The sequence below is a fragment of the Dipodomys spectabilis genome, unplaced genomic scaffold (genome assembly GCF_019054845.1).
Source record: "Dipodomys spectabilis isolate Male_0828 unplaced genomic scaffold, ASM1905484v1 ptg000175l, whole genome shotgun sequence".
Lineage (NCBI taxonomy): Eukaryota > Metazoa > Chordata > Mammalia > Rodentia > Heteromyidae > Dipodomys > Dipodomys spectabilis.
Window position 1 is genome coordinate 19,965,196 of NW_024870852.1, and position 24,505 is coordinate 19,989,700.

General features: G+C 53.0%; 2 protein-coding genes across 2 annotated transcripts; one reads left to right on the plus strand and one right to left on the minus strand.

Moving 5' to 3' along the window:
• Window positions 1-1,579: 1,579 nt before the first annotated feature.
• Window positions 1,580-14,553, minus strand: Matn4 (matrilin 4). The gene is made up of 11 exons (XM_042694308.1): window positions 14,452-14,553; window positions 11,445-11,555; window positions 10,682-11,254; window positions 8,613-8,735; window positions 7,209-7,331; window positions 7,005-7,127; window positions 6,780-6,902; window positions 3,608-4,021; window positions 3,372-3,524; window positions 1,903-2,010; window positions 1,580-1,811 (listed from the first exon to the last, which is right to left on the minus strand). The coding sequence occupies exons 2-11, from the start codon at window positions 11,521-11,523 to the stop codon at window positions 1,753-1,755; spliced, it is 1,878 nt and encodes a 625-aa protein (XP_042550242.1). The 5' UTR covers window positions 11,524-11,555; window positions 14,452-14,553; the 3' UTR covers window positions 1,580-1,752.
• Window positions 14,365-22,837, plus strand: Rbpjl (recombination signal binding protein for immunoglobulin kappa J region like). The gene is made up of 11 exons (XM_042694660.1): window positions 14,365-14,528; window positions 15,656-15,781; window positions 17,290-17,360; window positions 17,535-17,650; window positions 17,866-18,040; window positions 19,602-19,739; window positions 20,117-20,226; window positions 20,491-20,643; window positions 21,939-22,094; window positions 22,202-22,305; window positions 22,450-22,837. The coding sequence occupies exons 1-11, from the start codon at window positions 14,365-14,367 to the stop codon at window positions 22,721-22,723; spliced, it is 1,587 nt and encodes a 528-aa protein (XP_042550594.1). The 3' UTR covers window positions 22,724-22,837.
• Window positions 22,838-24,505: the final 1,668 nt, after the last annotated feature.

Genomic DNA, 24,505 nt, shown 5'->3' on the forward strand with positions numbered 1-24,505 from the left:
GGCTTCAGTCTCATGGCTCCAAATGATACATATGTCCTAACTTGTTTGGAACCTGTGAATAAATATGTGCTCTCACATAACAAAGAGGACTTTGAAGCTGAGATTAGATGAATGTGCTTGAAATGGGGACAATGTAATCTCCAGGGTCCTTACACGGCAGAGGGCAGGAAGATGAGCATCGGAGGAAGGAATGTGGATGCTGGATGCGGAGGAGGTCAAAGAGATATGAGGCCATGAGCCAAGGGATTCAGGCAGCCTCTGGGGGCAGAAATAGGGAAATGGACACCCTCAGAAGAAAAACAACCCTGCCAACCCATTTTGGACATCTGGCCTCCTGAACTAGAAGGCAATAAATCTGTGTTCGTTGAGAAACTGATACATCCTGATTCAGCTTCTTATTAGTTACATGACTTTGGAGACCTAGCTTTTCTATGTCTCCATTTCCTCATCTGTAAAACGGGAATGATAAAAGACAATAATCCTTGTCTGACAAGATCATTGTAAGGGTAAGAGGAAAACACTTGCAATTAGCTTAAAATAGCCCAACACTTATGTTTGGATCTTACTAAAATAGTAATTGCCATTAATTGGAGACTTAATAGGTACCAGGCAATGTCAGATGACTTAGAAGAACTTTCTGGAGTCTCGTCATTCCCTTGAGGGAAACTATTTCAATTTCAGTCTTACAGATGGCAAAACAAATTTAATTTGCTTCAAATCTGGTCCTGGAAACCTTTTAAACTTTGCGGTGGCTTGCATGTGTTCCTTGCTAGTAGAGGATATTGTTTCCTTTCATTTTGTTCCTTTTCTTTTCTGCCAGTACTGGGGCTTGAACTCCAGAGTGCCTGGACTTTTTTCCCTCAAGGCTAGGGCTCTAGCACTGAGCCACAGCTTCCCTTCTGTGGTGCTTCATGGGAGAGAAGAGTCTCACAGGCTTTCCTGCTTTGGCTGGCTTCGAACTGCAATCCTCAGAGCTCAGCCTCCCGAATCGCTAGGATTAAAGGCAGGAGCTGCGATTGCCTGGCTTTAGGGAGTAGCAGAGAGAGGGTCACAGGCCGGGCCCAGGGTCCCTGCAGACATGACCTCTGGATAGACATCATCTGCCCGGCCCCAAGCCTTTGAGTTCAATCGCTTGCCTCTCACTTCCTCATGGGCTCCAGAATCCGGTCTTAGCAGCCTCAAGGCCACCTCTGGGGGGCACCCGAGCCCCCTCCGGCCCGGCACCCTGCATAAGGACCCATCTGTTCTCCGCTGAATAAACAAGGAGGGGGAAGCAGCGCGGGGCCCCCTCCCCTGCCCACCCCGGCCGAACCCCTGCACAATGCGCCTTTCTCCGAGGAGACGCCGGGGCGCCTCAGCTGCGCTCTCCGTCTGGCCGCCCCCCACCCCACCCACCCCGGCGACACCCATAAACCGACCCCGTGGAAACCGGTTTTCATCCTTTTTTTTTTTTTAAGAAAAAGAAAAACAAAAAGAAACAAAAAAAGAATCCAACAAAGAGCTGAGCGCAGCGCGTGGCCCTGGCACAGCCCTCCCCCCACTCCCTGCACCCCCAGATCCAGGCGAGGCCAGCTCGAGCGCAGCGCTGGGAACCGGCCCGCGCCTCCTCCCCGACGGCCCGAGTCCAGCACCAGCACCGCGGGGCTCGGGCTCTGCCCCTCACGGGCGCTCGGAAGGGGCGCAAGGGGCGCGATCGATCCATCGGGGCGCGGGCCCCCCCCAGGCCTGGCCGGGTGCGGGCCCCCGGGACCCTCACTTCTGATTGGCCAGTTGGTTCTCCAGGTCCTCCAGGCGCGCTGTCAGCTGGGCCAGTGAGCGGTTAAGGAAGCCTGTCTGGGTTTGGAGGCCCCTGCAGCCCCCTCCCCCGCCCCCTCCAGCCCTGGCCTCCAGCCCCAAGGATATGGCTCTGCGTCAGGCTCTCGAGCGCCCCCAGCGTGCGGCCCTGGAACTCCACGAGGCTTGCGCATTCGCACGGGCTCCGGAGCTCCGTGCCCGCGCCGATGCCCTCCTCTGCGGACCCGGGGAGAGTGGGGCTCAGAGAATGCGAAGGGCCTACCGGGAGCCATCTACCAATTGGCCAAGGGCCCCACCCCGGAGCCCAGACTCCCCTTAGAATTCTAGGGCTGGAGGCGATCTTGGACAAGTAGCATCCTCATTTCAGAAGAGGGAGGAAGGGAAGGAAAAAAGGAGGGAGGGAAGAGGAGGAGGGGGAAAAGAAAGGAGGGAAGAGGAAAGGAAAAGAGGGAGGGAAGAAGAGGAGGAAGGAGGAGGGAAGGAAGGGAGGGAGAGAAAGAAAGAAAGAGAGAGAGAAGGAAGGAAAGAAAAGGAGAGGGAGAGAGCAGGAGGAAGTGGAGGAAAGGGAGGAAGACGAGGAGTTAGAGGAAGGGAGGGAAGGAGGGAAAATAGGTAAGGGAAGGAAAGGAATTAAACTATAATCTCTAGGTCAGCCCCAGCCGTAGTGCCCTCTCTACATGCAGGACCTGATACACTGAAAGAACAGTAACATTTTACACCTGGATTAGAGTCTAAAGACTATATGATTTAAAAAAATCATCCTCAAATGTTGGTATATGTGGAGGGGAAGGGAAAAAAACAAATTGTTAAAACAGGGATACAGGAGGACCCATTGCAACAATGAGATGTACAAGTCGTTATGTCAAAAAACGAACTTTACAACTTTGGTGGGGGGGACGGGGAGGGGGGGGAGGATATGAAGGGATGGGAAGGGGAAACAAAGCAGGAGGCTACAATGCTTGATAAGAAATGTGCTCATTATTTTACCTATGTAATTGTAACCCCTCTGTACAGTATTCTCACAAAGAAAATATATTTAAAAAATCGTCCTCAAGAAATTTTGTAATCACCTATAAGCTACAGTGCACAAGACTGCCCCTCCCTTCCCCCAGGTAACACTCTCCCCTCCCCACCCCCAGTGAGGCCAGATGAAGTAGGGAACTGCCCTTTAGGGGCAATGTCCTCCCCAAAGCACATGTCTATAAAGTTGAATTCCAACCAGTTTAAGGGATCTATGCGGTGAGTCCACTTACAAATGCTCAATTTGGCTGTTTAATTTTTTCCCTTAAATGACCCTAAACATTACCCATGAGAGGAATGCGTAGTTTCCTTTTTTTTTTTTAATTTTAATATGCTTAGGAACCACTTCAGGGGCTGATTCATTAGGTCAGGAGATAGCAGGAAATGGCATTTCTGACCACATGCCAGGTGACAACCCTGCCTTTGGGGACTTGTGAAACACACTTTAATTAGCAGGTGTGTCCTGGCTGTCTTTCTAGGCAGGGGGTGGGAAGGGGTGTTGGGGAAGGGGTGGGGCAGGGAGAGGAAGGAAGGAGCCCTGCGGGACTTGAGCTCACCTGGACAGATGCTGCCTCTGAGGTTCTCCAGCAGGTGTGTCATGGTGTGGAAGTCCGGGGAGTAGGAAACGTGCAGCTCCGCAGGCTCGGAGGCGATCTCCCGCAGCTCCTCCTCCACCGCCTTGCCCACGCCCACCGCGTACATGACGATGCCTACAGGGACCAGGGGCTCTAGGCCTCTCCAGAGCTGCCTCCCTGCACCCCCCCCCCCATCTCAGCCCAGGTCCAGAACCCACCTTCCTCCTTTGCCCGTGCTGCCCACATGGAGATGTCATCCTGGGAACGGCCATCAGTGAAAACTAAGCCTACGCGGGGCACGTTGAGGGATCGAGGGCGCGCGCCCTGCGCCTCGGAGAAGCTATGCTCCACCATATGCCGCAGCGCCAGCCCAGTCATGGTGCCCCGCTCCATGTACTCCACAGCCAGGACGGCCTGCTTCACCTCGGCTGCGGTGCCATAGCGACCCAGTGGGAACTCCGTGCGGACGCGGCTGGAGAACTGCACCAGCCCGATGCGGGTGCCCTCGGGGGACACGTCTAGGAAGTCTACGATCTGGTTGACAAAGCGCTTCACCAGCTCGAAGTTCTGGGGGCGCACGCTCTTGGAGCCATCCACCAGCAGGACGAGATCCACATGGCCTTCCCGGCACCCTGACAGCAAGAAGGCTTGGATGGAGAGGTCAGATCCTTGACTAGCAAGCACCATGGAATCCTACGCGTGCAAACATCTACTACATAACGCACACCAGGTGTGAGTGTTTGCTGTGCCTAGCAACGTGCTAAACCATCATCATCTCTCCATGAGAGCCCTGGACACCTCCTGAGGGCTTGGTTCACACTAAGCACTATTTTTTTAACCTTTTATGGAAAGTTTGAACCCAGTTCCCAGCTACCACAAATTATGCAGTCAGCTGCTATGTTTGGAGAAATCACAGCAATCAGCACATCTGGAGTTTGAAAAACACATGGGACACCACCTGAGCACAATATCTCCCTGCCAGGCAAGCGTGCACATCTACCTCCATTTCCATAACCAACAACAATAATCATAACGATTATATCTAAAAAATGTGTTGACCACTACCTATCAGCCATATTTCTAAGCATTGTGCCAGTATTAATAACATTGGGTTGAGGATTTTTAGCTCAGTGGAAGAGCACTTGCCTGGCAAGTGCAAGACCTTGAGTTTGGTCCTCAGCTCTGGAAAAAGAAAAAGGGGAAAAAAATTCCAATATCAATAAGAAAGACACCTTTTACTGACAAATTACTGTGTTGTCCCATACTGGTGTGTATGTGTATGTGTGTGTGTGTGTGTGTGTGTGTGTGCGCGCGCGCTCAATCCATCCAATAACCTCTGACATCAAAGTATTATCCTTGATTTCTATAACCTGAAGTTCTGAAGGATAAGTGACTTGCCTCAGATTGCACAGTGAGTAGAGACTGAGCAGGATTTGAAGCCAGGTCTGTCTGATTCCCCTTACCCCAATTCCATGCTCCTAACTACTCTACAGTGTTCTTTCCCCTATACTGAGCCAGAGATACTGGTGGCCTCCTGAAAGAAGGTGTCCAGTGAAGAAAACATACTCCTGATGGTCCAGCAGGAAAGCAGAACAAGTCAGATATGCCACCTACTACAGTTAAGGGAAGTGCTAGATGAGAAGAGCATGCAAGGAGCCCCATGCAACTCTTCCTGGAGTTGTTGAGGAAAGCTGTGTGGAGGTGGTGACAGGCCATTTGATCTGATTGGAATGATTGTGTCTCCCCAAATTCAACTGTTAGACTCCCTATCCCTCATGTGATGGACTTTGGTGGGTAAATTAAGAATGGATGAGGTGATGAGGGTAGAGAACTCATGAATGGAATCAGTGACCTTATAGGGATCTCAAGGGAGCTTGCCTCCACCCTTCATCCACTATGGGAAGACAACGTGAAGAAGGGTGTCTATGACCGCTCACCAAACACTGTTTCTACCAGTGGTTTCGTCTTGGCCTTCCCAGCCTCCAGAACTATGAGAAATAAGTGTTGTCCAAGCCACTTCCATGGTGTGACTATGAGTTGTGTCCCAAAGTTCAAGTGCCAACTTCTTAGAAGCTTGGTCCCAAATGTAACAGGGTTTGGGGGGATTGTCTTGTTTTTTGTTTTTGTTTTGTTTTGTCAGTCATTGGGCTTGAACTCAGGACCTGGGTGCTGTTCCTAAGCTCTTTCACTTAAGGCTAGTGCTGTACTACTTTGAGCCACTTCCCATTTTCTGGTGGTTAGTTGGAGATAAGAATCTCATGGACTTTCCTGCTCAGGCTGGCTTCCAACCACAATCCTCAGATCTCAGCATCCTGAGTAGCTAGGATTACAGGCATGAACCACTAGTGCACAGACCAATTTAACAGTTGTGAGCAGTGGTGTAACCCTTAAGGGCCTTGAAGCCTAGTGGAAAGCAATTAAACCTACCACCCTAGGGAGCAATTACACCTGTCCCAAGTGACTGAGACTGCGAATGGTTACCCTTGGGACTGCCATCACCAGCAGATGCTAACTAACATTGTGCTCTTGGACTTCCAAAATGGTGAGTCAAATAAGCCTCTCTACTAATCACTCAGCCACAGGGATTTTGTTACAGCAATATACAACAGACTAAGATAGCCATCCAGTCTATTTTATTTTGTTATAGCAGCCTGCACAGATAGACAGTCTTGTAGGACAAGTAGAAATTTGCCAAGATGGAGAGAACATGGGGGAACAGCAAGTGGAGGGAATGGGAGCTACGAAGAGCTCAAAACGCTCCAGAAGGAGCAGGCAGTATGACTAAAATATTCAAGTGTGCCAGGAGACAGGCTAAAGGGCTGGCTGAAGCTAAATTGTACTGAGCTATAATTCTGGTGCCAACCTGTTGATCACAACAACCAATAGTGAAAAATCATGATAATAGTAATACATCATGATTCACTCCATATGTTCCTATACAACTAAACTTCAGCCTGAGGAAGCAATGTTTACTCTTTCTATGTAGAGGAAACTCTACTCTCTCTTCCAACTTTTTTTTTTAATGCTAGTTGTAACCCTCTAATTTGATTACATCAACCACTAAAGTCACTGTGTTCACCACTTGGAAAGCTCAGAGGTAAGATACTTGATCTTTACTTAATGGGCATTGGTGAGCCACTGATTGGTTTTGAGCAGAAGAGGAATGTGATCCAATATGGAGTTTTAAATTAACTTTGGCAGCATGGCAGGGATTGGCCAAAAAAGCAGGCCAGGCACAATATGCCCTCCAACACACACACACACACACACACACATACACACACACACTCATTCATTCCACATCCTTGAGCCACCAGGGCAAACTGAGGATGCTCGGGATGGGGACCTCAGGGGCAGCTACAGATGTGACACCCTCCATGCATAACTTACGGTCACAGCTCTTGCCATCTGCCTGAAGCCGCCGCCCCTCGGGGCACAGGCAGTGGTAGGAGAGGCCCTCGCTCACACACTGGAACTCACAGCCATGATCCACCCTATTGCAAAGGTCCCTGACTTAAAGGAGAAAGAGACTAGAATGAGTCAGGGTAGACCCCCACCCTCACCCCCAGCCAGATCCTCTACCCATCTCCCAAGTGTGCAAGGCCCATCACACACCCTGGCAGCTCCTGCCGTCGGGCAGCAAGTCATGGCCCTCTCTGCAGCGGCACCGCGGTCCCCCGAGGGTGCTAACACACTCGTGCTGGCAGCTGTGGTTGCCGAAGCTGCAGTGGTCAATGACTGATGGGAAGAAGAAACAGTCAGGTATTGATCTGAATGGAGCCCTCAAAGGCTTGCGTGCTGGCTGGGGGGTTTACTCACCCCTGCAGCTTCTCTGGTCCGGCTGGAGGACAAAGCCAGCACGGCAACGGCAGTAGTAGGAGCCGGGAGAATTGACGCAGTGGTGCTCACAGCCGTGGGTCCCTTCAGCACACAAGTCAATGGCTGGGGAGGAGAAGGGGTTAGCCTTTGTCACACTTTGACACACTTCTCAGCCCCTCCACGTGGCCACCTGAGGACCCAGGTATGTGTCCCAAGTCCCCGTGGGGTGGTACCAAGCATCCTACAGACATGAGCCTCCTTCCTACAGCATCAGGCAACCTTACCCCTCTCTTCCAGATGCCCACTGGCTTGGCGGGGAGGAAGAGGGGAGGGAGGTCACTTTGTCTATCTGGCCTCCATTATCCCATTTGCAAAAATGGGAATCAAGAAAACAATTACTATTTACAACTTCCTACTGAGAAGGAAGGAGAAAAACCTATTGCCCTATTGCCCCCAAAACCATTCCCCCTTTTTGTTATATGGTCCTGGGGCTTGAACTCAGGGCCTCAGCATTGTCCCTTAGCTATTGATCTACCCCTTGAGCCACAGCTCCACTTCTAGCTTTTTGGTGGTTAATTAGAGCTAAGAGTCTCATGGACTTTTATTAATTGGAAACGAGAGTCTCACAGGCTGGCTACAAACCAAGAACCTCAGATCACATCTTCCTGAATAGCGAGGGTTACAGACAGGAGCCAGTAGCATCCAGCTCCTGTGGAGTACCTAGATGGCTTGATATGCAAAGCTGGCCTAGAGCCAGGTACAGTGGCTCACACCTGTAGTTCCAGCTAACCCAGTATGTGGAAATTAAGAGGAAGATGGTTCCAGGCCAATCTGGACAAAAAGTAAGCAAGGCCATCTCAACAACAAAGAAGTTAGGTGTGGTGGGTCTCACCTGTAGTCCCAGCTACTTCAGAGGTTTTAAGTGGGAGGATCACAACTCAGATTGGCTTGGGCAAAAACATGAGAACCTATCTGAGAAACAACTTACTCAAAAAGGGCTGAGGGGGGGCATGGATTCTCAGGAGGCTAGGATCTGGAGGATTATGGTTGGAGGTCAGCCCATGTGGAAGAGTTCACTAGACTCCAGCTCCAAAAACAAAACAAAACAAAACAAAACAGCAAAAAGCAAGGCTAGAGGCATGGCTCAAGCAGTAGAAAGCTATCCTAGCAAGCAAGTAACTCTGGGTTCAAACTCCAATACTAAAAAAATAAAAGATTACCAACCCTGGTCAAACTAAGGACTTGTATGACCTCAAGCAATAACTCCTGTCTCTACAGTTTGTAAATGAAGGAAGGAGGTGGGTGTTTACTTCCAAAATCCCTGCCAAACTCACGGGGCAGTGAGGAGCTGAAGAAGGTACAGCAGCAATGAGACCAAGATTGTAGGACAGGGGTAGTTCTCACCAAAACAGCTCTTGTTATCTGCTGCTAGCTTGTAGCCAGAGTTGCAGGCACAGTAGAATGTTCCAGGTGCATTGACACATTGGTGCTGACAGCCATGTCCCCACTCTGCACATAGATCCTCCCCTGAATGCACACAGAACTAGAATCAGCAGGGGACAGATTGGAAGAAGCCCCCAATGGGCAGGCTAGCTGGAGATGGAGTCACGATATGAGTCATTATTTGTGTGTGTGCTGGTCCTGGGGCTTGAACTCAGGGCCTGGACACTGTCCCTGAACTTCTTTTGCTCAACGCTAGCATTCTACCATTTGAGCCACAGCTCTACTTCCGGGCGGGGTGGGGGGGGGGGGGGAATAGTTTATTGGAGATAAGAGTCTCACTGACTTTCTCAGCCTCCTGAGAATCTAGGATTATAGGTATGAGCCTCTGATGCCTGGCTTAGATAGGACTCGTTTGAGAAGGGCCAGTCCAGGTGGGATGCTTAGCAAAGGGTAGGGTTTCGGCAGTCCCTGTAGAAGGCAGTGGACTGAACTGGTCAGTGGAATAGGAACATACAGAAATTGACTCTCCAATGAGGTAGAGAAGTATTAAACCAAGGTGGGTTCAATAACTCAAAATGTGATTAGAACAGATCTTCTTTTCTTTTCTTTTTTGTCGGCCGTGGCGCTTGAACTCTGGACTTGGGTGCTGTCCCTCAGCTCTTTAGCTCAAGGCTAGCACTCTACCACTTGAATCACAGCGCCACTTCTGGGTGTTTTTTTTTTTCTGGTGGTTTATTGGAGATAAGAGTCTCAAGGCCTTTCCTGCCTGGGCTGGCTTTGAACCGCGATCCTCAGATCTCAGCCTGAGTAGCTAGAATGACAGACATGAGCCACCGACACCTGGCTAAAACAGATCATGTAGCATTTACTTAAAAGTAAATTTAAAAAGAGCTGAAGCCAGGAATAGTGGCTCACACTTGTGATCCTAGCTACTTGGAGGTTGAGAGTAGGAGGACCACAGTTCAAAACCAGCCCCAGCACACAGCTCTGGAGACCTCACTTCAACCAAGAGAAAGCTGGGAGTGTGATTCATTTATCCCTACTTATCATCCTAGCTACTGAGAAAAGCAAGTGGAGGATCTCAATCCAGGCTGGCCTAGGCAATTCAAGAAAAAAGAAAACAAAAAGCCAACTCAAGAAAAAAAAAAAAAAAAAAAAGCAAGCCTGGTGCTGGTGGCTCACACCTGTAATCCTAGCTACTCAGTAGGCTGAGATCTGAGGATCGTGGTTCAAAGCTAGCCTGGGCAAAAAAGACCGTGAGACTCTTATCTCCAATAAACCACCAGAAAACCAGAAGTGGTGCTGTGGCTCAAGTGGTAGAGCTGAAGAGCTAAGGAACAGTGCCCAAGCCCAGAGTTCAAGCCCGATGACCAACAAAAAAAAAAAGAAAGAAAGACAAAAAAGCAAGCTGGGCTCCCATGGCAGCTCACACCTGTAATCCTAGCCATTCAGGAGGCTGAGATCTGAGGATCTTGGTTCAAAGATCTTAGGATTGTTGGTGTGACAGTTTCAAAATAGGCTGTAGAAAGATCACACCACTGGTGTCCTGGGGAGCAGGACAGGCTGAAGTAGCTTCTTGGGATGGGGGGTGGAGGGGACAAGAAGCTAAGCAAAGGCGGTCACAGCTAGAATCCGATTCACATCCCAGGAAGCTCTTTAGTGTCTCAACTCCACCTTGCTGATAGAGCACGGCTGGAAAACCGGACCACTCTTTGTTTTTTGGTGGGTCCTGGGCCTAGGTGTTGTCCCTGAGCTCTTCAGCTCTTCAGCGAGCGCTCTACCACTTGAGCCACAGCGCCACTTCCAGTTTTCTGGTGGTTCATTGGAGATCAGAGTCTCACGGACTTTCCTGCCGGGGCTGGCTTTGAACCGCGATCCTCAGATCTCAGCCTCCTGAGTAGCTAGGATGACAGGCGTGAGCCACCGGCGGGCGCCCGGCTTGCTGGGCAAGCTCTCCAGGGAAGCTGGGAAGGGACCCGCAAGCAGCGAGGGAGCGTTTCTCGCCTCACTCGCGCGCAGCTCCAACTCACCGCACAGCCGGCCCTGGAACTGCAGGCCGAACTCCTGGATGAGGTCGAAGGACTCAACCAGAAAGACGTGCTTGTCCAGCGGCGGGGACGCCATGGCGCGCAGGGAGCCCACGTCGGCGCGCTGCACGCCGACGGCGTAAATCTCGATGCCTCGGGCGCGCGCCTGCGCCGCCACCTCGGCCACGCGGTCCTGGGGCCGCCCGTCGGTCACGATGACCGCCACGCGGGGCACGCGCTCCTCCAGCGGGCGCGCGCCCTCGGCCTCGCTGAAGGCCACGTTCATGGCGTACTGGATGGCCAGCCCAGTCATGGTTCCCTGCGCCAGCGGCACCAGGGCGCGGATGGCGTGTTCCATGTCCTCCCGGCGAGAGAAGGAGCCCAGCGAGAAGACGCTCTGCACTTGGCTGGAATACTGGATCACCCCGACGCGGGTGGCATTGAACCCCACGTCCAAGCTGCGGAGGAGGCCCACGAGAAACTTCCGCACGGTCTCGAACTCGAAGGGGCGCACACTGCGGGAGCTGTCAATCACAAACACCAAATCTAGGGGTCCAGCGCGGCACCTAGGACCTGCTGAGTAGATCAAGGAGGACTTTTGAAGGTCAGCAGAGGCTCCTAGGAGACACCCCCTCCTCGCCGGGGAAAGCCACAAGAGGAGCAATGTCCAGCAGAGTGTTCATCTAGCAAATGCAGGTTTGCTGGCACAGTGAAGGAAGGACCGTTCCCTGCTCCCCTCCTCCCACTGTGACCCCCCCCCTCTCACCTGCAGACTGGAGCTGGGTTTCCCAGGCCTGGAGAAGGAGCAGCAGTATGGGCAGTGGCCAGCAAAGGGGGCCCCTCATGGTGCCTGGGCAAAGGAGAACGGAGTCCGTGCCTGGAGGGAGGACGCATGGAGGGAGGGCGGAGAGGTGGGTTTATTCTACTGATAGAATGAATATGTATATTTGACAGGTTGCATCGTGGAAAATGTCTCCGCTTGGACATGGCTGGGCGACACAAGAGATTCTTTGTAGAACTCCAGAAAGTCACACTTTGCAGAACAGTAATATGGTCATTAAAGCTGGGAGCCCAGTGGCTCACGCCTGTCATCCTAGCTACTCAAGAGGCTGAGATTTAAGGATCACGGTTCAAAGCCAGCCTGGGCAGAAAAGACCGTGAGACTCTTATCTCCAATAAACCACTCAGAAAACCAGAAGTGGTGCTGTGGCTCAAGTGGTAGAGCGCTGGCCTTGAACTGAAGAGCTGAGGGACAGAGCCCAGGCCCAGAGTTCAAGCCCCACCACCGACCAAAAAATAAAAAGGTAAATAAAAAGCAGACTGAAACTATACAGTATTTAAGACAGAAGATTGGTCTTTCCTAAATGCCCAAGTTAAATGCATTGTGACATTTGTTTGTTTATTTATATTGTTGGAACTGGGCTTGGACCCAGAGCCTTACGCTCTCAGTATGCCTCTTTGCTCAAAGCTGGAAGTCTACTACTTCAGCCACACATCCATGCCCAGTTTTTTGTTGTTGGTGGGGTTTTTTGTTTGTTTGTTTTGTGGTTAAACTGGAGATGACAGTGTCACAGACTTTCCTACCCAGGCTAGCTTCAACCCTTGATCCTCAGATCTCAGCCTCTTGAGTAGCTAGGATTACAGGCATGAGCCACTGGCACCCAGAGCCTTGTGACCATTGATTGAGCCCTTTCCCCCATTCTTACACTAAGCCTATTGCCCCCATTGTACAGATGAGGAAACCCAGGCTTAGAGAAGTTTAAGCTCTGGCACCAAAATCATGTGGCAATCAAGTGAGTACTCCAAGAAAATGCTCTGTGCCTCTCTGCTTCTGTGAGCCAGCTGGGATGCTCTGAGCCCTCTTCTCTGGAGAGGTGAGCCTCCACATTCCCCACCTCTGTCCCCATCCCCACCCCTTCCCTGCACACAGGAGCCTCTGTGTGGATTGTTTCTGGAGTCCCCACTGGGACCCCACAGGCAGCCCAACCGCAGGTGGTAGGAAAGGCCACTCCCTCTTGCTGGGTGGGGTTTAGGGAGTGGTGAGACAGTGAGTGGGCCATAACCCCCACCATGCCCAAGAACTGCAAGGCTAGTTCCTTGCAGCCTATGCTCAGGAGAGGCCACCAGGGGGCGCTTGCCGGGTCTAGATGCTACTGCTAGGTATCCTGTGGGAAGCCCACATCTGCCCAGCAGGTGTCCCTGCCTGAGCAAACAGGGGCCCTGGAGCCCCAAGGGCCTTGTAGATAAGACCTGGCCAAGATATATACTTCCCGAAGGCAAAGGAAGGAAGGTCGGGAGCAGAAGTGCCCAGGCCTCCAGGGAAGGCAGCACTGGACGCACCCAGAGGCCAGCGAGAGAGTGGCCAGGGCCTCTTAAAGCAGCCATGGACCCTATGAGGTCAGCAGGTGAGCCCTCGCCTTCCTACCACCCCTGGCAACACGCCTTGAAAAAAAACCCACAGAGCCCTTCGTTGTACAGACGAGAAAACTGAAGCCCAAGAAGGCATCAACCCCACAGAGGGGCTGATCAGCCCAGGGCTCCCCTTCTTCCTCCGGAGCTGCCTGGAGATGAGCAATCCCTAAATGTCTTTTCCTGCCATTCCCCACCCCTACCCCCTCACTCCTCACTCAGGGGTTACAGGCTGCCCTGGGAGCTAGCCGTCTGTCAGTCGATGTGTCTTGGCACAGAAAACCTTGAGGCCCCTAACCCACAGCAGTCCCGCCCCTCAATTCGTGAATGGGCTCATTCTCAGCAGAGCAGGGGCCTGCGGCTCACTCCATGCAGCCTTCCGGTCCAAGATTCTTCTCCCCCCTCTCTCCCTCCTTCTAGACCTGGTAGAGGAACGAAAATCCCTCTGGCAGGGTCTATCATGGGAGGGTGACTAAGCTGGCCAGAACCAGCTGCTGGAGGAGGTGGGGGGCGGGGGTTGGAGAATGCCCTCTCTAACTTGGCCAGTACCAGCTGCATGGAGGCCAGCGCCACCAGTAGCATGTGAGGAAAGCACAAGGGATGTTTGCCATTGGCCACCTTTCCCTCAGAAGCCTTAAGGTCTGCCTTATCCTAGTCTTGCTTAGACCAGCATCCAGTTGGTGACCCCTGCTGCCAACCCCAGGAATCCTGGAAAGTCAAAACAACAAGGGTAGCCAGGTGCTAGTGGCTCATACCTGTACTCCTAGCTACCCAGATGGTGGAGATCTGAAGCTCACAGTTCAAAGCCAGCCTGGGCAGAAAAGCCTGTGAGACTCTCATCTCCAATGAAGCACCAGAAAGCTGGAAGGGGTGCTGTGGCTCCATTGAGTGCCAGCCTTGAGTGAAAAAGCTAAGAGACAGCGCTCAGGCCCTGAGCTCAAGCCCCAGTACCAACACACACACACACACACACACACACACACACACACACACACACACACACACGGGGGGGGGGGCTCAAAGCTCATCACTTCTAGCCTCCTATTTGGCAGTGGGGAGCTATGGCTGGAGGGTAATGGGGGGTCACCACAGTGAGATGGTGACTGGGTGGACCCCAAAACCCAGAACTCCTGTGAGGAAGTTTCTCTTCCAAAGGAAGGCAGGCAGATGGCCCTGCCTTAGGTCGCGGGGTGGGTAATTCTTCAGACTGGCAGTCACCTTGTGACCCTTTGGGGCCACATCCGGGGTCTGCAGGGAGGAGAGAGATCGGGGACGGAATGGCCCTGTTTTCTCCGGTGGCTACATGCGGCCCCCGGGTGGGGATCCCCGCAGACCCCTCAGCGCCCCCAGGGCCTTTGACTCACCTGAGCCTGCCAGACCGCTCAGAGGCGCGGCTGCGGAGCGGAGCCGACGGGCGGAGCCTCCCGGGCAGCTGGACCAGGTACCGGCGTGGGCAGCGTGCCCTGGGCGGGGTCTGCCAGGCAGCTGGGGCGAGCCGCGGCGGGCGGCTGCATTTAACCCGGGGCTGGCGGGCGGGGAGGGGAGCGAGCGCCGCGCCCCCTCCCCCTGGCCCCCGCTTCCCGCGGGGACCGGGGCGGGGCGAGCGCGGCGCTCCCTTCTCCGGGACACCTTTGGCTGCGGCGCAGGCGGGAGGCGACACTCCACTCCGGAGCAGCCCGAGCCGGAATGTGCTGGAAGACTTTTTCCCCCGAGCAGAGCCCCAAGAGGCGGAGCGGCCCCCGGCTCTGGCTGCCGACAGACGGCTGCCTGGCGGGGCTTCGAGGGCGCGCCCCACACTTGCCCGGGGCAGTCCCTTCCAGGAGTGAGCAGAGGCCGGAATCAGAGGGTCAATGATCTGTCCCCCCGCCAAAAAAAGACAGTCTTTATGCCCACAGTTCTCCCTGGGCCTCGTCCTGCCAGTTCCCCCACATAATCCCAGCAATTGTGCAGGTTTGGGGTACACCAACCCTCACCCATAAAACTAAGAAGGCACGGACCCCAGGCTCTAACCCGGCAACATCCCACAGGGCCAACGTAATGGGCTTTGATCCTTCTGATAGAAAGAAAGGAGAGGTATTGCTTTGACCCCCAAAAGTTTGGGGGGGCCCCTTCCATGCTTGCAGAGGTCTGAGAGCAAGAGATGGGGAGGTAGGGGCAGCAAAGGTGATTTTCTTTATGGCGTTCTCCTGGGTGGGATAGCCTAACTGCCAATTCCACATACCCCATCTCCATCCCAGAGCCAGCACAAGCGCGGCCTTTGTAGTACAGCTGTGTCTCTAATAGCCATAGGTTGCAACAGCCAGGGAGCCAGACCCACAGCGTAGCATCTGGGTGGTCCTGGGAGGGGGGAGAGGGGAAGGGGGCTCCACACAGGCCTCACTGGACAGTCCCAAAGCCAGGTATTTAGTCCAAGTCTTGCCCTTGGCCTAACCGCACTCTGTCCTGCGATGCTGTGGGAGGCAGAGCGGAGGGCAGGCCCACGCTGCATCTCACGCCACCTGGTTAGTGGGCCCTGTGCCACCCACTGGGCCCTTGACTGTCCTTGATGCCACTTGCTCCCACTCCTAGGTCACCCCCAGAGCATGCCATCATGCTGAGAGAAGGTGTGCGCAGGTGCCTGCAGCAACACTGTGAGCAGACAGTAAGAATCTTGCATGCCAAGGTGGCCCAGAAATCCTATGGAAATGAGAAGCGGTAGGTGCCTCAGAAGCCCACCTCTGACCTGCTCCCAAAGTCTAGCCTCGTGTGTGTGTGCGCGCGCGTGCTTTGCATGCATGCACGTGTGTGCGCGCGCGTGCTTGTGCATGCATGCACGTACATGCGCACCAAGATCAGGACTCAGGGCCTACGTGCTGTTTCTTAGCTTTTTAACGCAAGGCTGGTACCCTTCCACTTGAGTCACCACTCCACTTCTGAGTTTTTGGTGGCTAACAGGAGATAAGAGTCTCATGGACTTTTCCTGCCAGGACTGACTTCAAACCAAGATGCTCAGATCTCAGCCTCCTGATTGGCTAGGATTACAGTAATGAGCCACTAGTGCCTGGCTGTCTGGCCTCTTTTACACTGGGGTAAGGCTCAGGACTGAGACCTCAGTTCTTGTCCCAGTAGTGGACTGTCCCTTAGCCAGTGCTAGTCACTTTGGTTTCTAGCAGAACCTCCCAGTGACTCTCCTATCCCTACCTGTTATTCATTCATTTAGCTACTTATGGGCATTGCTGAGAGCTGAGCATATAGCAAAACAACAAATACTGCTCCTGTGGTATTTCACTGAAATGTGAAAGAGGCAGCAAAATCCACAAACCAGCAAACAAGAAACTTTACATTATGAAAAGAGTTAAAAGGAAACCCAAATAGGGTAACGTCACTTGACTAGGAAAATCAAGGGGGTGAAAGGGCCCTTTAGAAGGTGACATTGGAACTAAGATGTAAATGTTAAAAATTGGGCAAGAGGCAAATGCCAGTGCCTCACACCTATAATTCTCAGAAGGCTGAGATCTGAGGATCGTGGTTCAAAGCCAGCCCAGGCAGGAAAGTCCATTAGACTCTTATCTCCTATTAACTACCAGTGGAGCTGTGGCTCAAGTAGTAGAGTGCTAGCTTTGAGCTTAAAAGCTCAGGGACAGTGCCCAGGCTGAGTCCAAGCCAAGGACCCCACCCCCACCCCCCCACACACAAAGTGGAGCAAGAGACAATGAGGAGATCTAGTGGATGCATGTTGCAACCCAAGGAAACAGAATCTGTGAAAAACATGAGGCTGTAGAGACTAGGCCTGTTCAGGTACTGAAGAAGTCACAGTCGCTAGAATTATAGGAGGAGGAGTTGCAGGAAATGAATTGGAGAAGTAGGCCAGATTATGAGGTCTTGGAATTTTAAACCACTGGAGGAAGACTGGACATGATTTGACTCATGTCTTAAGAAAAACAAGCACTCTGGCCTCTGTGAAAAATACTTTGAAGGAGAGAGGCGTAGGGAACGGGAGAGTGGCTGCAAGGCGGAGGAATGTAGTCATGGCTGGGACTAAGGCGTAGGTGGTAGGTGTCCAATGGATTCCGGCTAGGTTTTGAAGATCGAGTAGGGAGGACTTAATGATGAGGGCCATGGAGGAGCGTAGGGGAGAGGTGGAGGGGGCACGGAGACGTTCAGGGGATGTGTGCTCACAAGACGGTCCAGTGGAGTTGGAGGGCACTGGCTTGTCTCCGCAGCTTCTTCTGTCCCCCGCCCTGTGTCTACCTGGCCGGCCCCGGCTGGAGGGTGAAGCCAGCACAGGGTCAAGGTGAGAGCGCCCTCGGGCCGCGCGGCTGTCCCTCCTCCTCCAGGCCGGGAACGCCCAGGGGCCCCCCCGGCCCCCGCGCGCGCACGGCACAGGTGCAGCCCCGCTGCGCCCTCTGGCGGCGAGAACGAGGCCTGCGGGGCACCCGGGCGCCCGGCAGCTCCCGTCCCTTTCCAGCCCACCTGGCAGGGGACTCGGGGCCCACGGTCTGCGGCTACATGGGACTGGACGGCGCGTCCGGCAGCGCTGCCGAGACGCAGAAGCTGAATTTCGAGGAGCAGCCCGACTCCAATGTAAGAGTGCATGGGAGAGGGTTCGAGTCCTGCCCCCATCCCAGACTCCCGCTTTAATCCCGGCCAGAGGCCGACAGACAGATCGGGAGAGGCTTGCTGAGGCTGGGCGGAGAGGCGTCTTGTCCCCTGGACGGGGCGTCGGCGGGAGGGGGTGGCTCGGTGGCAGAGGACCGGCATGAGACCCCCCCCCCACCCCGTCCCCCGGAGCCGCGCAGGAATTCAGCTGTGCCAAGACCCTGTACATCTCCGACGCGGACAAGCGGAAGCACTTCCGGCTGGTGCTGCGGCTGGTGCAGCGAGGCGGCCGGGAGCTGGGCACCTTCCACAGCCGCCTCATCAAGGTCATCTCCAAGCCCTCGCAGAAGAAGCAGTCTCTGAAAAACACCGATCGTGAGCAGGGGCGAGTGGGAGGGTGGTGGGCGGGCCACCGAGGCAGGCAGGGCTAGCAAGGCTGGTGGGGAGGGAGACGGACGGGGTGGGGGTGGGGGGCGAGGGAGGGCAGGGGGGCCAGGGAGGGGGTCCTACACACAAATGGCCGGCAAGGACCAAACTAGAAACAAGATTAAGATAAAAGGAGATGGGGTTAGTAAGTCGGGTTCCAGAGGCTGAGCTCTGAGGACCACAGTTCGAAGCCAACCTGGGCAGAAAAATCCCCATGAGATTCTTATCTCCAGTTAACCCCTCAAAAAAGCGGAAGTGGAGCTGTGTGGCTCAATGTAGTAGAGCGCTAACTTGAGTGAAAGAGCTCAGGGACAGCACCCAGGCCCTGAGTTCAAGCCCCATGATCAAAAAAGAAAAAGCTTTGGTAAATGCAGCTCAGTGGTAGACAGGACAAAGAAGGAAGGAGGGAAGGAGGAAGGGAGGGAAAAGGAAAAGAAGAGATAAGAAAAGAACAGGAAAAGAAAAGAAAAGAAGGAGAGAGGGACTTGGGCCTAGCAAATTCATGGCGACTTACCTGAGATTGCTCATCTAGAAAGTACCCTGGTGAGAAAAACGACCTGAAATCACTCTTACTCTGGAGTCCACTGTCTGCATCACATTGACTTTCTGTCTGTCTCTAACCCTGTAGACTTTCGCAGATCCAGCAGTGTTCTGCTGGCCCTTGGTAGTAGGGCAGGGTCCTGAAGGGGTAGTGGCGTAGTGGGATGGTTACAAGTGAAGATCCTACAGTCTCTGTTTGAATCCTGCTCTGTGTCTCGCTAGCTGTGCAATCTTATGCGGGTTGCCCTCTTTCAGTAGCGATAATATTGTCTACCTCCGAGTTGCTAAAAGAATCAAACGAGCTAATGCCGGTAAGATGCCTAGAAAGGTGCTTGGCGCACAGTAAGTGCTAGCAGTGGTTCAGAGGGGTCTTGGACTAAGTGTAAGTGGTGCAGCTACGGTATGTCTAGGATGAGAGGAGAGGATTGTGCCCACCCAGTGTCTTCTCCCCAAACTATCACTTTCCATATAGAAAGTAAAGTGGTGGCTCTGAGCATGTGCTGTGGCCTAAGACAGACAGATACCAAGTCTGAGGGATACTGTCCTGCTGTTTCACACTGCAGGGTCTTTGCTTGAACAGCCCCCCTCTACGGCTCCCACCTACCTCATGCTCCCCAAGGCAGGCCTCCTCCCTCACCCTTCCCCACACCATTTTGCCATTCTGTACTTATGAACTCTTCTGAAGCAAAACTGGGCCTGATTCACAACTTGGTACCCAATACCCAGCACAGCCAACGCTGAGTAACTCAATGAGATTCAAATGAACTGAGGGATAGATACGCAGAGGAACTGGCAAAGGCTCAGATGCAGGACAGCAGCAGGCACTCGAGAAATAGCTGTGAAAAACAATCACCCAGATCCAGGCCAGTGGGGATATTCTCCAGGCTGACCCAGAGGATTGGCGATGATCTGGTGAGGCCCACCCAGAGACCCCGCCAGGCCAGAGCACTGACTCGCCCTCCCCTTACAGTGTGCATCTCCTCCGGCTCCAAGGTCTCCCTCTTTAACCGCCTGCGCTCGCAGACCGTGTCCACACGCTACCTCTCTGTGGAGGATGGGGCCTTTGTGGCCAGCGCAAGACAGTGGGCCGCCTTCACCCTCCACCTGGGTACGCTTTCGTCTTCTGCTCAGTCTTCATCCCAGCTTCTCTAGGAACGTCAACTGGGCCCTGGCTAACTGAGCCTCAGACACAAAAAGACTTGCCCTTGGTGAGGTGGTATGGAGCCATTGTAATGTCTGGACGACCCCTCCCCCCCACACACACACAACCTTCCCCTCCTCTCAGTTAACTTCTTGCCTCCAGAGGACCAGGGCCCAAAGGAGGATGAGGGTGGACACAAATGATCTCCCCAGGATTAGAACCTCCAGCTTTAGCTGCTTCCCCTGAGGGCCAGCCCTTCCCACAAAGCCTATCAGACAAGGCGGCAGGATGCAGTTCCCCAAACCTCTTTATTTCTTCCTTTCTTTCACCCCCCCCTCCTCCAGCTGATGAGCACAGCTCCCAAGGAGACTTCCCCCCTCGAGAGGGCTACGTCCGCTACGGCTCCCTGGTACAGCTCGTGTGCACAGACACAGGCATCACACTGCCACCTATGGTACGAGAAGAAGGGAGGGACCAGCCTCTGCCCCACCCCCACCCCCAGATCCATAGGGATCAGGGAAGCTCAGCCCACATGGGCGGGGCTGGAGGGTAGGCAACACACACACACACACACACACACACAACCTGGGCATACTCAGGGCTCTGTGGGACATTGCCCTTGCCCACGACCACTGCAATAGCAGAGATGGGCTGGGAGGGCAGCCTCTGGTTACCTGGCGCCTTGCTAACCACTCTCGCCCTCACCCTTCTGCTGCAGATCATCCGCAAAGTAGCCAAGCAGTGTGCCCTCCTGGATGTGGATGAGCCCATCTCCCAGCTGCACAAGTGCGCGTTCCAGTTCCCGGGAGCCTCTCCAGGTGCAGCTGGCAACTACTTGTGCCTCTCCACAGAGAAGGTGGTGCAGTTCCAGGTGAGATGCAGAAATCGCCAGCACCCTTGTGCCGGAAAATGAGAAGCATTGGGTGTAAGGGCATGTCACACTGACTACTGCTTACTGATCAACGCAGCCTCTCCTGGAAGGTTGGGACCATAGGCTGTCAGGACAGAATCATAAAGTGGAGAAAAGAAAGTGGTGATTACTAATTATCCAGCACTACTCATTCCCACAGACTGTTAGAATCATGGAATGTGGAGACCTAAACTTGTAGAATGAGCCAGGCACCTGTGCCTCATGTTTGTAATCTTAACTACTCAGGAGGCTGAGATCTAAGGATTACAGTTGGAAGCCAGCCCAGGCAGTAAACTTCATGAGACTCTCATCTCTAATGAACCAGCAAAAGCTGGAAGTAGAGCTGTGGCTGAAGTGGTAGAGTGCTAGCCTTGAGCTGAAGAGCTGAGGGACAGCGCCCAGGCCCAGAGTTCAGGCCCTATGACCACCACCAACAACAACAAAATCATAGGTGGTAGTATTGAATTTTTTTTCCAGTCCTGGGGCTTGAACTCAGAGCCTGGGCACTCTCCCTGAGCTTCTTTTACTCAAGGCTAACGCTCTACCACTTGAGCCACAGTGCCACTTCTGGCTTTTTCTGTTGATGTGGTACTGAGGAATTGAACCCAGGACATCATGCATGCTAGACAAGCACTCTACCATTAAGTTGCATTTCCAGCCCCAGTATTGAATATCATTAAGCTAAGATTATTAGACTCATAAAATGTTAAAAGAATTATGGGGTGTAGAAAACATTGCTATTATTAAGCAATATTACTCCCAAAATATTATCACAGAATATTAAGAGACAGAATCATAATATGTACAAAACAATCATTATTGAGCCATATTCTTTCCCAAAGAATATTAAAATTGTAGAATATTTAGACCTAAAATTGCACAATGTTAAAAGATAGACTTATAGAATTCTAAGAAAACAAGGCTATTAGGAACCAGCTGGTTCAACAAGCTTATTTATTTCTATTTAGAAGGCTAAAATCTGAGGATCACAACTCAAAGCCAGCTTGGGCAGGAAAGTCCACAGATTCTTAGCTCCAGTTAACCACCAAAAAGCCAAAAGTGGAGCTAGGCTCAAGTGGTAGAGTGCCAGCCTTGAGTGAACATAACAGAAACACACACACACACACACACACACACACACAGCCCGAGACTGGAGCTCAACTGGGACCAAGTGGGGGAAGCCCTGGAACTGTTGGCTCCAGGACACTGGTGGCCACCATTGAAGCTTCTGCCCCACCCCTGAAACCTCTTCCTAGGCCACCCTCTGCCCCAAGGAGGCAAACAAGGCCCTGCTCAATGACAGCTCCTGCTGGACCATCATCGGCACCGAGTCCGTAGAGTTCTCCTTCAGCTCCAGCCTGGCCTGTGCGTGTGAGCCGGTCACGCCTGTGCCCCTCATCAGCACCCTCGAGGTTGAATTGGGGTGTGGGATGGGGGTGGGCGCAGCCTGCCAGCAAGGGGGATGGCTGTTGACCAGGGAAGGCTGCAGGCTGCCATCTTACACGCCCCACTCCCCAAGCTGAGCGGCGGGGGTGATGTGGCCACGCTGGAGCTGATTGGAGAGAATTTCCATGCAGGACTCAAGGTGTGGTTTGGAGATGTGGAGGCAGAAACGATGTACAGGTATGGGACAGGCTGGGGGGCGGGGGGAGCGTGGTGAGGGACAGCTTCCTTTGGAACCCAAGGAGCTGGGGTGGGGTACACATCCTCAGAATCCCCATGAGACTGAACCTCTGTTCCCGCCCCCCCCCCCCACACACACACCAGGAGCCCTCGGTCCTTGGTGTGTGTTGTGCCAGATGTGTCTGCATTTGGCAGCGACTGGCGCTGGCTTCGCACTCCCATCACAGTGCCAGTGAGTCTGGTGCGCACCGATGGGCTCTTCTACCCCAGTGCCTTCTCCTTCACCTACACCCCTGAATACAGCATGCAGCCAGCACTGCCAGGCGCCCCAGAGCCAGCCGCCGACGCCGACACCCTCCTGGAGAGCATCCACCATGAGTTCACACGCACCAACTTCCACCTGTTCATCCAGACTTAGGTACTGCCCCCGTGCTCAGTCTACCCACCACCTAGGTCTGCTTCCTTGCCCCTTTAGCTGGGAAAAGACAGGAAAAGGTTGGCCCTAGACCAGATCTTATGTGGCTCCCTTCACATGTACAGGAAGATGCGACCTGCTAAGGTCTCTGTGTGGCTGCTGTGTATGCGCTTGACTTTCAGTGCACTAAAGAGAAAACACCCAGCTTCACAAGGCCAGCCATGAGGCATGGATCCCGAGGCCTTCCTAGAAGATCAGATCTGACTGGGAATGCCGAGTTCTGGGGCACTAAGTGTCACCTGAAATAGTGGAACCAACTTATGGCACAGTGTCCTATCCTGAAATGCCAGGATCTGCCCTGGCTGTACTAACAAAGGCTGGAGCCAAGATACATCACTTGCCTGGTTTTTTGGTTTGTTCTGTTCTGTTCATTTCGGTTTTCAGTTTTGTTGTTGTTTTCTTCTTTGTCCCCGCACGAGGACTGGAATTTGGGGCCTGGGTATTGTCCCTTTATTCAATCAAGGCTGATGTTCTAGAGCTACAACACCACTTCTGGTTTTTTGGTGGTTAATTGGAGATAAGCATCTTACAGACTTTCCTATCCCTGCTAGCTTCAAACTGTGATCTCAAGATCTTGGCCTTCTGAGTAGTCAGGATTACAGCTATAAGGCACCGACACTGACTAACTTGCCTGTGTTTGCTGTCTGACACACAGCAGCGGCGGCTGGACAGGTGACTGACAGTGGCCAGGCTTTCCCATCTTAATTCTCCCCTAGCCACTTCTCCTGCTGGCCCAGTTCAATTGAATCCTGAGGATCAGGGGTTCTTCTGCTATGTTAGAATCAACTCCTGTCCAAAGTGGTGCCCGATGGAACAGAAAGCCTACATTCTGACACTTTCTTAAAAAAAAAAAAATAGCAGAGTTCAGAGACAACTGACTCCTAGAAGCCCAATCTCTGCCCTGGGGAATAAGCTTTTACCTAGCCATTTACCTTACTAAATTCACTGTGTCGTCCTCCCCACCCCAACCCATCCCAAGCAAGAATGCTCCCTCAGCCCTGAGGCAAACATAAGGCCTCTTCAGAACAAAACTATTCCAGAAGATCCAGACAGAACTCGGGATAACTGGAAAACCAGTAGCTGAAAGAGGGCCTTCTTTTCACTGAGCCCTCTGGATGGACCAACCCCAGTCCATCCCTGATCAGTTTGTCCATAACCTACCTAGTCTATGTTTTATGGGGAAGGAAAGGTAATTGCCAAGCAGGGTCTGGTGCTGGTGGCTCACGCCTATAATCCTAGCTCCTCAGGAGTCTGAGATCTGAGGATTGCGATTCAAAGCCAGCCCAGGCAGGAAAGGCTGTGAGATTCTTATCTCCAATAAAACACAGAAAAACCGGAAGTGGTTCTGTGGCTCAAGTGGTAGAGCGCTAGCCTTGAACTGAATTGCTGATGGACAGTGCCCAGGCCCAAAGTTTAAGCCCCATGACCAACCAACCAACCAACAAAATCAAACAGGAGCATGGTTTGGGCAGTGAGAACCAGGGATCTGTACTCACCCCTCTGGTGCCCGGGGAGGACAGCAGGTCTGAAATGCAGGCTCAGGTGCTACCACCTTAGGTCCTGTCTCTATCTTCTGAAGAAGAGCTTGTTCGGAATAAAATGCCACCCCTAGAATGTGGAAGGTCACCTCTGAAAGAAGCAAGTGAGAGTTCCCATTGGGGTTTGCGCCTCAGACTCCCTGGAGTCTTGTCTCAGTTCCATCATCAGCCATCAGCAGGCTGAAAT